Source organism: Myxocyprinus asiaticus, chromosome 2 (genome assembly GCF_019703515.2).
Source record: "Myxocyprinus asiaticus isolate MX2 ecotype Aquarium Trade chromosome 2, UBuf_Myxa_2, whole genome shotgun sequence".
In the NCBI taxonomy this organism is placed as follows: Eukaryota; Metazoa; Chordata; class Actinopteri; order Cypriniformes; family Catostomidae; genus Myxocyprinus; species Myxocyprinus asiaticus.
The window spans coordinates 48,861,475-48,877,594 of record NC_059345.1 but is presented as its reverse complement, the minus strand read 5'-3'; the positions used below and the strand labels follow the sequence as shown (position 1 = coordinate 48,877,594).

General features: G+C 39.3%; 2 protein-coding genes across 6 annotated transcripts in view; one reads left to right on the top strand and one right to left on the bottom strand.

The window, feature by feature from the left end:
* LOC127409830 (neural-cadherin-like) overlaps nucleotides 1-10,923 on the top strand; it is a 413,418-nt gene extending 402,495 nt beyond the window's left edge. Inside the window, exons 32-33 of the mRNA XM_051644684.1 lie at nucleotides 4,929-5,083; nucleotides 8,235-10,923. Of these exons, the coding sequence (XP_051500644.1) occupies nucleotides 4,929-5,083; nucleotides 8,235-8,780 (701 nt within the window). The 3' untranslated portion in view covers nucleotides 8,781-10,923. The remainder of the gene's footprint in view (nucleotides 1-4,928; nucleotides 5,084-8,234) is intronic.
* A 306-nt stretch (nucleotides 10,924-11,229) lies between these two features.
* The window catches only part of LOC127409872 (probable C-mannosyltransferase DPY19L3), a 70,149-nt gene continuing 65,258 nt past the window's right edge, over nucleotides 11,230-16,120 (bottom strand). For all 5 annotated transcript variants that reach the window (XM_051644811.1, XM_051644803.1, XM_051644822.1 and 2 more), the window contains one exon: nucleotides 11,230-15,985. In XM_051644811.1, the coding sequence (XP_051500771.1) occupies nucleotides 15,803-15,985 (183 nt within the window). In that variant the 3' untranslated portion in view covers nucleotides 11,230-15,802. The remainder of the gene's footprint in view (nucleotides 15,986-16,120) is intronic.

The window sequence follows — 16,120 nt, the reverse complement described above, 5'->3', positions numbered from 1 at the left end:
TTTTTCAAAAGAGAGTGGAGGCCATGACGCACAAACATACATGCGCACACAGAGACAGAGTTATGTTAGTGCAAACATACTGCATTTTTATTATTTTATCTGCTGTTCAGGCCCCAGGACATTTAAGGCCAAGCAGTGGTAAGCTTCAGAACCGAGTGCTGTGTGCACGTGTGCGCCTATGGATGAGAGAGTCGAGGAGGAAGAAAATGAAATGATAGGGTTTTATAGTATTTGAACCTTGAGTATTATCTTTCTCTGGTGCATGTGTCTCTTTGTGTTTGTATAGATTGGTTTAGCTGGGGATAGCAGTAAATGTCAAATGTGTCATATGCTCATCCTGATTTGAAGCATTTAAAGGTGTAGCACAGCTGCTCTAAATTAGTAATGTGATGACTTTTTTCAATGTAGAAATTATGAAAGTAATCTGATTTACAAATTTACATATGTAATTAAGAATCCGTAGTGGATTACTTTCTTTTTTGAACTTACCCAACACTGGTAGCTAGGTAACAACTCCAACCAACTATGAACCATATGGAGTTCACATTAACCCTGTATGCCAGACCACCTTTTGCTGCTGAGCGAAACAAACTCTGACGTCAAACAGACTCTGGTCTGCATTAATGAAATAGGGGATAGAAAGAGAGAGGACAGAAAGACAAGGACAAGGGACCTTAACAGGAACAGGCTGGCTGGATTTAGAGAAAGAGCAACAAATACAGAAAAAAATTATAGAAATAAAGTGAGTAAAGACAGAAGCCATTGAGATGCATTTTGTATGTATTTTTAATTTTTATTTTTTATTTATTTTTTTTATAGAGGTTGGTGGTGGCAAATACAGTTTCAGAAACATTTCAAATACAGAGGTAGTCTCACTGTGCCAGTCTTTTGAGTATCGGCCACACTTCAGCTTATTCTGGACAAGTGCCATTCACTTAGACAGGAAGAGACCTGACTGACATGCATAGCGACCAAATACAGTTCATTTCATTTTGTATATGCTGTTTAGGGGGGAGGTTCACTAAAGTAATTATGCAATCTATAAGGAGCCTTATTTACATAGGTGGTGTTTTCACAAAAATAATGACAATGGCTTAATTTAAATACTCAAGACAGGTATATCAGGTCTGATTGTGCCTGCTTAAACTAGATTGCGGGTGGGTAGTGAATACGACTAACTAATATGTTTTTGCATTGAATGAACTGATGAACTCATTATTAGCAGACATTAATTTTTTATTTTGCTATTCTCCTCCTCCTCTGTTTTTCCATTTCTTGTATTTTCCAGAACAGTTGATGGAATTGGAGAGCTTTTTTGGAGAGCGACAATGCTATGAAATAATAATCACGGGAACATTTTCTATGAAGCCCGTAATCATAATGGATCATAAAATGCCTTATAAAATGTTATAACTTCTCATCAATAATTGTAACCACAATTATAATACATTATAATACTAACCTATTCATAGTTATACCTCAAAGAGTTTGTGCTTTGTTAGTAGACAGGTAGTGGGCAAGAGATGTTTGGTTGCCTTTTATACAGTGTAGATTTTATCATCTCCACATTAGGATTCCAGGCTGGTCTTGGGTGTCCTAAGAGGGGTCTGGGAGGTCTGATTGGAGGGTCATGTGATCGATGAAGCAGGCAGCTAGGAGACAGAAAGCTTGTCTAAAATCAGATGAAGAAGGCTCTCACTCAATAACAACCACACAAGATGCATTCAAAACTCACTCTTAAATGGAGAAGTTACACCATTGGAGAGACAGAAATAGTGTCAGAGCGAGCACAGCTTCTCTTAGGTCATTTTTTTTAAAGCATGTTAATCAAGATGACCATTTTTAAATTGAAATGGCAATTGAATGAGTCACATTTGGCAATGGACAAGGGCTAAATTATATAAATTTCAGCCCTTTGTCATGAAGTGCCTGGACGGGCTGACAGTTTAATTATGGGCTTAAAAGACTCTTAAACTTCAAAGTGTGAAACATTTTTCAATCTGATTTTTTTTTTTTTTTTTTTTTTAAAGAATTTTGTCACTTAATTCTCATTTTATTACACACCTTCTGTATATCACACGTATGCCACAGTTGTCTGAAGCCATTTCTTCCCTCTGCAAGTGACATATCAGTTGGATAGACACACTCCGTATGGCATTTTGCACATCTTGTCATCCTCTTCTACAGAGCTTGACAAAACACACCAGGACTATGCTGCAACACATGCCATATGTCAGAACAGAACTTTCACAAATAGTCTTCCTTCAACAGGAAGTCTTTTCTGTTTCCACATGAGAAACAGTTACAGTTTCTGGATAGGAAACATATGATAAAAAAAAAAAAAACTCTCCATCCTCATATTTGGAATCTTTAACTTAGCTCACTACTCTGATTGGAGGACAAACTGAGCTAAAAAATTATTTTTGCTCCTAGCAGCTGCCTTTCTTTGCCAGCAACATGGGGTGACAAATTGTTAAGGAGCAGATATTTCACATGCAGTTACAGTTATGTTTGTCACGGTCACCAGTGAGGAGTGAGATTTTGGGGTGTCTGTTTAAGATTTTCTGTCTGTTAAGTGGTAGTCTCATGTAGGAAAACCTTTGACAAAAGCAACAAAGGTTGCAGCAAAAGGTTTTGGGCTTATTCCAGCTTAAACTGACTGAAACGTAAAGCAATCAGTCGCAGTTTGTTTTATTATTCCATGCCATTTACTTGCTATCTCGATTGTGGAAATATTTTTCCCAGTCATAGTTCTGAGCTATGAACCAAACCAACCATCACAACATTAAAAACTTTGATTCAAAGCAAAAAAAGACAGAGGGAATGAACTACAATCCCATGAAGCACTGCGAATGGTGTATTTTAATTAAAGTGATGGAAAAATATAAAACTATTTAGTTAAAATTGTTGTTTATAAGTATAGGACCAATATATTACAATTTTATTACAAAATATTCAGATATATACAAATATTTAAGTAGTTTGAGAGTGTAGGGAGACCAACTTGATTGTCATTTGCAGTGCATCATGGAAGTGGGCGGACGCTGCTGTGCACTTTTGCCACTGTTTGTTTGCAGAAATTCTGGATTGGAGTATGTTTTCTCTTCAGGATCATGGGTAATGTAGCTCTTCACCAGGATTTCCGATATTACACACGATTTAAAAAAATAAATAAAAATAAGTTGAAATAATGCAGACTGATGGCTTTTTCAGAAGCATATACCATCGATTAACAACCCTGGAGCTCACGGTAGGTATGTATTTAAAGGTTAATAAGTTATTGTTAAAATCAATTGCATATGGAGAAACAGAATTAAATGTTTACTTCCGGAACCAGACTGTTGCGCACTATAACAGACTGGCGTGGAAAAATGTATTTAAATAATGGTGCTGCAGTTTCTGTGAGCATTTACACAGGAAACAAATAGCGAAAAATTAGTAGAGTCTTAAGTACAGTAAAGAAATGTTTTTCATTTAGGGGTGAAATTACTAAACAGGTCCATGCTACTTTAGCTTGTTATTTCAAAACCTGCATCTTATTCACTAACCACCCGCAATCTAATTTAAAGCAGGCACAATCAGCGCTGAAATTGCGCTGCGTCTACAGAATTTAAAATTAAGTCATTGTCATTCCTTTCTGTGCATACAAGCCCCCTTTCCATGTAAATTAGGCTTGTTATAGATTGTGCTTCATTCACAAAAATTGCCTGGTGCAATTTGTATTGCACTATTACTGCCAGATGAAAGCAGGTGGTAAAATGTATTTAATTTAAAAGAGATGTTTGTGTAAATTTTGTATCGATCATATCAGCAACAATTCATCAAATAATGATCTAATTATGTTGAAGAGCGTTATAACCTGGCAAATATACAGATGTGCAGTGTAGTCAAGTGAACTTTCTGTATGTTAATGAGATGATTCAGATGTCTGGGTCGCAGCAGTCAGTGATGCTATTCAGTCCTGCTGAAGTGTTTTAGATAATGGTGGTCTGCTGCATCCTTTGCTATATAGTACTCAGAGTCGGGCTGCAAGATCTTGTGGGCATTGTTTGCGCTGTTGCCTGATCTGCATAATTTCTTTGGTGAATTGGGTGCTAAACCAGCACAAATGGCGCATGCAAATAACTGGCGCTTTTAACAGCCGCAATTTGTTCTTAGTGAATTCCCTCCACAATGTATTAACATGGTACATTATTTAGTGTACGAACTGTGGGCAGCTCATTGGTGAGCCGTCTGAGGCTAAAACCAGTTAAGATGAATTGTGCTGCAAAGAATTAAGGACACAAATCCATTAGATGAATCCAAACAGCAGTTATCATGCTCTTACACAGCCGTTATTAGACCTTCTGGAGCACATATTATCCCTGTTGCTTTAATGAATTGGAAGAAATGGAATGAAAGGCAAGAGAAAATCTCATGAGGACTAAAGGACAGAACACTACAAAATGAAGAGAGAGATTGAGTAAGATGAAGCAGCACAAAGGGAGAAGGTAAATGGAGAAGATATCTAAATTGAAAAAAAAAAAAAAAAATCAGATGGAGAGAGAAAGAAAATGGAGTGTTGGCAGACTGAAGTGCAATGGGCATTCAATAGCAAGATAATATACTCTAAAGGTCAGAGTGGTGCCAAACAAGATTGATTCAGCAAGCTATACTTGACACATTCCTCGACGCTCACTGAAATAATGTGTCTGTGGCAAATCAGGGCCATCTCTACCAAGTCATCAAGCTGACATCACGTCACCCCAGCGCTGGGGAAACATTACCTGAGGTATGCTCTGGGCGGTGTGCTTTCATTCCTACAGTGAAGTTCACTTAAAAGTAGTTCAAATTGATCTGGGATCAGATTCAGTGTTCTAGTAAATTGTAATAGGGAAATGGCTAAAGTGATCCTTGATAATTCTGAACCACATCCTGTGTCTTTTCAGTGTTGCTGTTGGGGATTTTCCTGTACACACGGTGGAGGAGCTACAAGGGGTTGAAGGAGGGAGTCTATCACGTGTCAGCTCACCATGATGGCTGGGAGGATATCAGAGAGAATGTTCTCAATTATGATGAGGAGGGTGGCGGAGAGGAAGACCAGGTGAGCACTTGCAGGGTCCATCCTTTGGGGGGACAACAAGGAACGTTGTGATGAGTGAGGCTCAATAAATGAATAGTTCACCCAAAAATGAAAATTCTGTCATTTCCTCACCCTCATTTTGTTCCAAACTCGTATGACTTTCTTTTTTCTGTGTAACACAAAAGGATTTTGAAGAACTGCCCCAGTCCCTCTGTTCAATATATTTCCAGTGGTTAGAGACTATGCTTTCAATCTTCAAAAAGGATGCAAAAGTATCATAAAAGTAATCTTGTGCATCAAATTCTCTCGGTTAAGTACATAACCTTGGTGCCCTGAGTGGAAACGAGATGCTGCGTGATGACGCAGTGGGAACACGTTAGTGGTCACATGGTCTGAAGCCCTTATACAATCACACCAATTTATTGGCTGATGGTGCTTAAGTGACGACCCAAAGGAGCTACGTTATGGGCTCCTTCTAAGCATCGCCCACAATGCAATCCCTCAGATTTTGTTGCAAGAGGCATGAGCTTATGCAGCTTCTAGAGTATGGCCAGCTACGCAGCATCTCGTTCATACTCAGAGAACCAAGGTTACATAATTTATGTAACCAAGACGTTCCCTTTCGTAGGGACTCTACTATGTTTGATGATGCAGTGGGAACGATATACCATCACACCATGCGATCAGTAGCTGCCAATTGTTTAAGCCCACGTGGCAAGCATACAGCAGTGCACAGGTGTGCTTAAAAATATCAAAACCATGACTTTACTCCTGTTCCAACAGAGAGAACCTGGAAAGCGGGAGTCAAACACTCATCCAGATTATAAAATCTCCTCCTAACAAATGTCCTCCAAGGACGCACCTCTAGCCAAATCACTTGAAATTGCTTCAACAAGCCAATGAGATTTTGTGTCCACTCACAATAAAACAAAACGTTGTGCTTTTGTAAAGTACAGAAAGAAACCAGGATGCGCTTTCTGCTGCTTAAATCTCTGTTTACTTTTGCTTAGAGCATGTCACAAAAATGAACTGAAACTCAGCGCATAATTGTCGCACAGACATGATAAATATGTCTATAGAAACTTTTAAATGTCTACTTTTAAATGAACCAATTCAAATCCAAAACAAATATTCTCTGATTATGTTATGTGTATGAAACTCACGAGAGGTACAGTTTTTCCATCTCAGCTTATTAGCACTGGTCCAGGCACACCCATTCTTGGAGCCTGCTATTCATATGGTAATGACCTGACACCCCCATCAATGCTGTAAAATATGAAGCTTTATCAGATTAATTGATTTTCTATTGCTTTTGAATGATGGCACACTACACACGCGATGAATTCAAAGATTGTGACTGATGAGAAACGCTAGCATTTTAAATATTGACTTGATCCTAGGCTTGCACACTCCATGCATAAAACGAGACAAGAGAATGTCTACAGATAGAAATGGCATTCACAAGCGTGTATTCAGCCCCTGTAGCGGCAACATAAACTTTAAGCATTGCCGGGGCAACTCCGGCCCCAAATCGCTCCTGTGAAAACTCCAGCACTGAAGCAATAGGGTATGTGAACTGTATCTTCACATTTTAGTGGCGAAAATACGCCATTTAAATGTATATAGCCTTCTTGTTGATGGGGCTCTAGCATTCAGAATGGTATCGACCACAGCTTGGCTACAAACACGAGGAAGAGTCTGGTGTCCGTCCACACTCCATCTTCTCAAGCACAGAGGTGAAATCCCAAATGGCTCCAAACTCACGGAGCTCCATATTTGGAGGCCGTAGAACTGGGATAGCACCTCATGGGAGAAAATGCGAGCCTTAATGAAGCGCCATTTTCCTCATCGTGTTTTTTTAAGCCACATAGGAAATTTCCTCTGAAAGTTACAGTGTTTCCAATGACTAGGGGGGGACTAACATAGGTCTTCTAGCGTATTGCCTACTCACTGGGCCCAGGGTAGAGTTAGCGCAACCTAAAAATAGTCCCAGTGAATTTTAGAGGCATTAATAGATGTATTTCAAAATGTCCCAAAAGTGATATCAGAAAGATCTGTCACACCCTAAAACACAGGTCAGAGAATCTGTGACAATTTTAGATGATTCGCAATGACAGCTGCCTCTGACACAAGAGAACAGCTAAGCACCCAAAGTGCGACAGGTTGTTATGACACTCTGTCCTGAGACAGTTATGTCAGTTAGTCTCTATGACGACATTAAAAAATGCACTCTGTTGCTGATGACAAGTGGCTTCAGCTAGTGCCGTGAGGTTGTGCAAATGTATAACAGTTAGTATTTTGTTTCATACTTTAGAAAGTCATTAAAATGTGGCTTCTCCCTAAAAAACCTCACTTGAAACCCAGCAAACATGAGGTTCTGGATGTTTGATATAACTGCCTATTGATATAGCTGTTCCCCTGATCTGAAGTATGTGGGTGTAGATATGTTGCAGGATCTTTCATTTTCATATCGGCTGTGTGTAAAATCCTGTTACATGATTATCAGATGCATAGTGCCTCTCTGATCCTCTCCATCTGATGAGGCTTCACACATCTCCCTCATCATGTAATCAATTACGCCCACAGCCGTGTCACCCACAACTCCCTATCTGTCTCTCTCTTCCTCCTCTACTCTTCTTCTTTTTTTCCCTCAAGGGGCATTTTTTGTTTTGTTTTTTATTTCTTCCCCCGAGCACTGCACCGCAAAATAATGCAGGGGATCAACCTCGGTGGAATATGATTACTGTTGATGTTCTATGGGAATGGAGGCTGTGGAATCTGTGCCATGTTTTGTTGTGTTGACTGAGTGTGTAATGCTGGGCTGTGCTCTTCACTGCGTCTGTCAGGCTTCTTCCTCTCAGGTGCAGAAAGACACACACACAGAGGTGCTAATCGGGGAGCAGCATTAGCAGCTTGAATCCGGATTAATGCCATTAACACTTTGGGGAATAATACATTGTGAGATGAAGCAGTACAGATAAACTGCTTATTTTGTCACTGAGTTCTGTCTTATTAGTCCAGGCATCAATTGTTGCATTTTTTGCGTCATTATTATGCAGAAAGTGTTGCTTGAATGTAATGGTGCATTATGTTATGCTAATGATTTTGTTATTTGTCACTGCTGCGTGCATTCAATTTGACCCTGTTTCCCCTTTCCCTCTCTCTCTGTCAGAATGCCTACGACATGGCAGAGCTCCAGAAGTCCCTGCAGCCCAGTCCAGCCCAGTCGGTGCAGTACAACCGATCCCGAGCCATCCACCATCACCACCCTCCATCCCAGCAGCAACAGCAACACTTTTGCCAGCCTGACCCTCCCTCCAGAGTGTGCAAAGCCACCACCACCTCCTCCATCTCATCAGGCACCACAACCATCCGCAGGGACGTGCCCCCCTCCCGCTCTCCAGCTCAAGGCCAGACTGCAAATACCAGCCGAGCTGCCCAGCTGGCCCGCAAGAGTCTGTCCTTCTCCAGCCAGGACCTGGCCCGTTACCTGTGTGAAATTATCCGTGATGCAGACCAGCACCCGGAGACGCCACCCTTCGACTCTCTGCAGGTCTTCTCCACGGAGGGGGGTGGCTCGCTGGCCGGGTCACTGAGTTCCTTCAGCTCCGCTGGGCTGGAAGAGGGAACAGCAGGTCACGAGTGTCTGAAAGAGTGGGGGCCACGCTTTGAGAAGCTGAAAGCCCTCTACGAGCGAGCTGAGGGAAGTGACCTCTGAGAGAAGAGTTCTTACAGTCTGAGGAGAGGAGGGAGACCACTAAAGACTTTTTTTGTGAAAACCAGAGGGATTTTTCGTTCTCTGAAATACCTATTTGTCTTTCTATTGTTGTATTACTTCATGCAAGATGACTCCCCATGCATACAGAGCCAGTTCTGGGACTCTCAACAAGTATCAAATGGGAAGTGCCAATCCAGTACACGAGAATTCCATGGGCATCTTTATTACAGTGACTTGCGGATGACAATGATTTTAGTGGAACCATTTGTTGTCTTTGTGACAGACACTGGCAGAGTGCCTCTAACGTGCCTCGGTCTGATCTTTCCTGATATACCATTCTATATGTCTGTATGGTCTATGTGTTCTTAAAGGAAAGACGGAATGAAAAAAAAAATGAACTGAGGTGCTTGGATGTCACTTGGAGGGGGTTTCTCCTCTCCGCTGGTTTCAATGGCTGGTTTCTGAAATCACTTTGCTGCTTGTTCTGTCAGAGTGGCTACTTGTGTTCATCAATCATAACCTCATACTCGGATACTGTTGATTTCTTCTATTTGCTCAGCCCTCAGTATAAATTCTATTCACTTGAATGCAAGGATGAAAGAGGCAGTTTGGGGAAGAAAAAAAAAGACCAATAAAACTGAAGATGTGTGGGAAACTGTAGAAAATGAAACAGAAATAAGTCTTATTGTTTGGCATTTTAGGAGACATTCCCTGGGAATACAAATTGTGTCCTCTCTTTCCAGCCAAAAAGAAGCGAAGGAACGGCTGGAATACATATGTGACTGAGATGAAGAACAAGGTTGAGTGGCTGGCATGAGGATGGAAGTTTTCTGTAGCTGAAAACTATGGAAAGTCATTGGCTCTTGTCCTTTACTTGGCAGTACTGGTCACAGCCCTCGAAGTCTGCCATACTAAAGAACAGCAATTAAGACAAATGAAAAAAACAAAAAAAAAATGTGTGTTGTTCTATATGATCAACTCAAACTTAAGGAGCTTTCAGCACTGGAATGAGCTTACAATGAGTGGGAGTTTGTCCAGTGTGCTTCCTTTTGAAAGTATTGTATTATTAACCAAACCAGCTTGTCCAACCATATCATTATTTCCTCTCCTGCTATAAATAACCCTGAAGCCCCCTCATAGCCCATCACATTATTCATCTCTGCGGTGTAGAAAAGATGGGTCTCAGTACCAGGTGCATTTAGCACAAAAGCGGGAGTGCAAGTGTGCGTGTCGGTTGTTTCAGACCCTAAGCACCTCCTGTGTAATGTTTAATGGGCTTGTGGTGAGGCTGCATGTAACGAGAGTAAGCTTCTGTGCACTGCTTTACCGGTCCGCAAATGGAACACTAACAGTCATGTAGCCTCCTCCGGTGAGGCCTCAAATGCCAGCCTTGTATCTGATGCATTTCAAGGCAATGTTTTTGCCCTCCTTTTATCATTCCCATTATTTATTTTTTTTATTATTGGAGAATGTGTATGTGGAGCATGACAGGCTGGTTAAAGAGAGAGGAGAGAGTAGGAGTGTGTTAAAAGACATCAGAGTGCTAATCCTAATGTGAACTGATCGCTCTCTGTCATGCTGTGAACCAAAGGATCATGGTAGTTGGAAAACTCGAAGTTGTCACTCTTATTATGGATCTCAAAAAGTGCCAATTTTTCCAAAAGCAGCAACAAAAGTATATATAATTTTTTTTTTTTTATATAAGTGAAGCCCAGAAATATAGCTGGAAGTGCGATGCTTGCAATTTCATAGAGTGAAAAAAGAGGCCAATGGTATTGGAATCATCCTTGTAAGGGGATTGGAGAGGATACAATGTGAGGTGAGAGCATTCATGAATAAAAAACAGAATCATAGATTTCCTTATCTTACAAGAGCAATTCCGCTTCGATTTTTAACCAAGGCCACCTGTTTATTTGTGTGGTGAACATACAGTACGATATTTTTGTGAAACTGATTTTACCTCATTTGTGCATTTCGAAGACCTTATTGCTTTTTTAAAATATATAAAGGGAAAGCTTTTGTTAAAAGCTGTTTCCCCCACCCCCCCCATGGATTATTTAATCTTTCTTTTAGTTGCTAAAAGTATCTTGATATTTTGTATTTGCATCCTTTAAAATGCTTTTATTTTGTCTTTTCTGAATAAATGGAGTTCATCTGTCATGGCTTCAATGATACTTGAACGCTTTTAAATACTGCTATATTCAAAGGAAACAGCAGGATATTTAATTTCTTGGAATATCTCTGTTGTAAGTCTCTTCTTAACTACTGGTAAGTGGCATATTTTACATGAAAACTATGTTGTAATTAATTGTGGATAATACAGAACAAACAATTAGAGTTGGCTAAAATATTTGATGTGTATTCATAAAATAATAATAATAATAAATGCCTTTGTGCTTTTAGTTCATATATCAGAATTCATTTTGTAGTCATGGAGCTCAGCCACATCCAACATATAAATATGCTTTTATTACAAAAATGGAAAACATACACAGAACATACATTGAATATGGTGTTAAAGGACAAATCAACATTTCAAACAATCCATGAAAAACCACAGTAACAAACTAGTGCAATGTGACAGCCAAAATAAACTGTACAAATAAATTCTTTCATTTAAACAATACAGTGGCAAGAAAAAGCATGTTAACCCTTTGGTATTAACTGCATTTACGTATAAATGCCTTAAAATCTGGTTTGATCTTCATCTAAGTTACAATAATGAACAAACACAATCTGTTTTAACTAATAACACACAAATTATTGTATTGTTCTTGTACATACCAAATACATAATTCAAACATTAACAGTGTAGGTTGGTAAAAAGTATGAAAACCCCTAGGCTAATGATGTCAACAAAAGCTAATTAGAGTCAGGAGTTGGCAAACCTGGCATCCAATTAATGAAACAAGATTGGAGCTGTGGGTTAGAGCTAATTCGACTTATAGAAAGCACTAAAAAAATTTGAGTTTGCTATTCACAAGAAGCATCTGCTGACGTGGACCATGCCTCACAAAAAAGAGATCTCAGATTCAGGGATCTTCCAGCATTAAGCTGGAAAGGGTTACAAAGTTATCTTGAAGAGCTTAGATTTTAATCTGTCCACAGTTAGACAAATTGTCTTTAAATGGAGAGGATTTAGTACTGTGGCTACTCTTCCTAAAAGTGGCTGTCCAGCCAAGATTACTCAAAGGGCACACCGCAGAATGATCAATGAGGTAAAAAAAAAAAAAAAAAAAAAAAAAAAACCTAGAGTGACATCAAAAGACTTGAAAGAATCATTGGAACTGGTTAACATCTCTGTTTGAGTCTACTATATGGAAAACATTAAACAGGCATGATGTCCATAGCAGGACACCATGAAAGAAGCCACTGCTTTCCAACAAAAACATTGACACTCCACAACGCATTTGGGAAAATGTTTTTGGACTGATGAAACTTAGGTTGAATTGTTTGGGAAGAACAGGCAGCAATACGTATAAAAGGGCACTGCATACCAACATGAAAACTTCATCCCAACGGTTAGTTATGGTGCAGGGAGCATCATAATTTGGGGCTGCTTTGGGGCCTGGAGCATTTGCCATCGAGGAAAAAATAAATTCCAAACTTTATCAAGATATCCTACAGGATAATGTCATGGTGGCTGTGCGCCAGCTGAAGCTCGGTTGATGCAGCAGGACAATGACCCTAAACATCGAAGTAAATCCACTACAGAATGGCAAATTTTTTTTAAATAAAATAAAATAAAAAAACAGACCTTAAAGGAATGTTCCAGGTTCAATACAAGTTAAGCTAAATCAACAGCATTTGTGATATAATGTTGATTACCACAAATTCATTTCGACTCGTTCCTCCTTTTCTTAAAAAAAAAAAAAAAAAAAAAGCAAAAAGCTGGGTTACTGTGAGGCACTTACAATGGAAGTGAATGGGGACAATGAAAGTGAAAGTGGCCAATTTTTGGAGGGTTTAAACAGAAATTTTAAGCTTATAATCTTGTAAAAGCACTTGTGTTAATTCTGTTAAAACGTGTGTAAAGTAGTTTAAATTTAATTTTTACAGTTATTTTAGTGTTTGTTGACATTACATTGTCATGGTAACGAAGTTGTAAAATTGTCTATAGCTTTACACAGAAAAGGTTTGTGAGATTTCATCACACTAAAATCATTTTACACATATTCTTTATGTCTTGTGACTATACTTTTGAAAAAGTGAGTATTTTAAAGTTATAAAATTGGCCCCCATTCACTTCCATTGTAAGTGCCTCACTGGAACCTCGATGTTTGCTTTTTTAAAGAAAAGAAGGAACAAGTCAAATTAATTTTTTATGCTTATCAACATTATGCCACAAATGCTGCCGACTGACCTTAACTTGTATTGAACCCGGAACATTCCTCTAACCCAATAGAGATGCTGTGAAATGACCTCAAGAGAGCGGTTCACACCAGACATCCTAATAATATGGCTTAGCTGAAGCAGTTCTGTATGGAAAAATGGTCCAAAATTCCTTCTGAATGTTGTGCAGGTCTAATTCGCAGCTACTGGAAACACTTGGTTGAGGTTACTGCTGCCAAAGGAGGATCGACCAGTTATTAAATCCCAGGGTTCACTCACTTTTTACATGAATGTTTAATGGAATGTGTTCATTAAAGACATGAAAGATTATAATTGTGTTTTGTTAGCTTAAGCACACTTTGTTCGTCTATACTTGTGACTTTGATGAAGAGATCACATTTTATGACCAATTAATACAGAAAACCAGCTAATTCCAAAGGGTTCACATACTTTTTCTTGCCACTGTATCAGCACATTAAATTAAAGCCAACTTTCCATAAAGATCATCTGCCGAGTGTTGTGATGTATTGTGACACAGAGCAGAGGTTTAAATGAAAACCGTTCCATGGGTAAGTCGTAACAATAGCTGTATTACACCACACAATCACAAAATGTCATCAATACCATGCTTATCTTTAAACACTGTACAGAGGTGCTCTGGGTTGTGCACAACAAATCTGAATCACTTTACAAATATATTGAACTAAAATCCTGAAAAAGGACAGAAAGCTAGGTACATTTCGGTAGCACTTGAAGCCACTCAGAAGGTCTTTTGAAATGATGACTCGTTAGCTCAGCAGCTCAATGGACGTGTTTTAGTGAAAATGGCAAGGCACTTTCATACACAAAACACTCTCTTAGGATGAAAAAATATGGATCATATTAAACATGACTGACCATTCAATAAATATGGTTTACCCTGATCTAAAAAGACACTCTACAAACAGCGAAAATCTGCAACTACATTGAAAAAATATTTCTAAAAGGAGGAAAAAGAAATTCAATGGGCTATGTATCTTTCATCTTTACGAACATTTGCAACTATTTTTCATCCTAAAAACTGACCTAAATTAGTGTCACTTGACCTAAAACACAAAATATAGTCCCACTTTATTAGAGAACAAATGACAAAAGTTTAGCTGTTATTTCTCTGCCACTAACAACAATGTGGCATTGTTGTTAATTAGTCATTGTTAATAATTAGTAGACTGAACAAGCAATGATATCCACAGTGGAAGGAGTTTATTCTTACAATGTGAATGTATGGCACTTTCTCGGCACCCATTAATAGGTTGATTCTTCAGATGTGTCATTGTTTGAGGGACCAAAAGCAGCAGCATCTTTTTATGTATGGTGTATGAATCTGTGTTCTCATTAAAAGGAGCGAGAAATCAGGTACACTGGGTTTGAAAGCCCAACTTTGTTGAAACTGATCACAACTTTGGCAAACGGTAAGACAAGACAACACTGGGGGGCCTGGGTAGCTCAGCGAGTAAAGATGCTGACTATCACCCCTGGAGTCACAAGTTCGAATCCAGGGCATGCTGAGTGACTCCAGCCAGGGCTCCTGAGCAACCAAATTGATAGGGAGGGTAGAGTCACATGGGATAACCTGCTCATGGTCACCATAATGTGTCACTCAGCACACCATGGATTCAAACTCACAACTCCAGGGGTGGTGTACTTTAATACAATGTACTCATTATATAAATACATGTTGTTGCATTGTACTTACAGTTAAAGTACCTGCATTTAAACACATCTTGAGTTACACTTTTAACCTTACCCTTAATCCTAAACCCTAACCCTAATCTAAACCTAACCATACCCCAACCCTTACCCTTAACACTACCCATAAACCTACCCATACCTTAACCTCAGTAGCAGCAAATGTGAATTGTGTGATAATTTAGCATTACAACATGTAATTACAAAATAAGTACATTGTATTGTAAGTATTGGTTACACTTTATTTTACAGTGTACTTGTTAAAGTGTAATTAAACAAGTACTAAGTAACATTCATTAACAACATGTACTTTCCTATAGGTTAGGGTTTGGTTTAGGGTTATTTGCTTGTAACTATATATACTTTACTGTTATTACTATACATAGTAAATTAAAGACACCTAATATAAAGTGGGACCCCCCAAACTGCTCTTGTGAATTACAATTACTTTTCCCTGTTTCTATTTCTTCATTTGGCTGGATGTGTGAGAAAGAAATCAGGTTGTGAAAGCAGTTGCATTGCTTCCCACATTTTCTTTAAAATGTGTATGTGTGTGAATGTGCGCAAATTTGTGTTTGGTTGAAGGGCACGTGTTGAGAGAGTGAGATACAATGATCAGAGAGAGAGAGAGAGAGATAGAGAAGGTGTGATGGAGTGTGAGAAAAAGAGATTTTCTTCTGCTCTCTCCACATTAAACTTGAACTCATGTTGCGGCAGACTGGCTCCAAGCAAGATTTACACACACAAACATGCACCAAATCATCTAGCGCGTGCTGGCTCAATCAGGCATCTTTCCAAACTCTCTTGCGCGCGCGCACACACACACACACACACACACACACACACACACACACACACACACACCTGCTACTATCACACACTTATTGAACATTCCAGATGGGGTGTTGAGACATCCAGTGAGGTGGGCGACTGCTGTTAAGAAACGAGTGCAAGAGTCTGCACTACAGATCTGCCTTTTTTTTCTTCTTGGGTTTCTTTAGCTTGTACACGTGAAAGGTCTTGTTTTTGAACACTCGAGCGAAGAGGGTCGAATACGGAGGCACATCAGTCTTAATGGCCTCACAAAATCGCGGGTGAGATGCTGGGACAAGGTCCGGGTCATTTTCCCCAGAGCCGTCCATGATCTGAAATAGACAGAAAAACATTGGTCTTATAACTGTACTTCTTTTCCATTAGGTGCTATTTCTCTACATTTTCAAATACAGAGTAGACTCTCAGAAGTTGGAGGGGAGTCTCAGAAGTAAAGTGTCTCTTTTAAA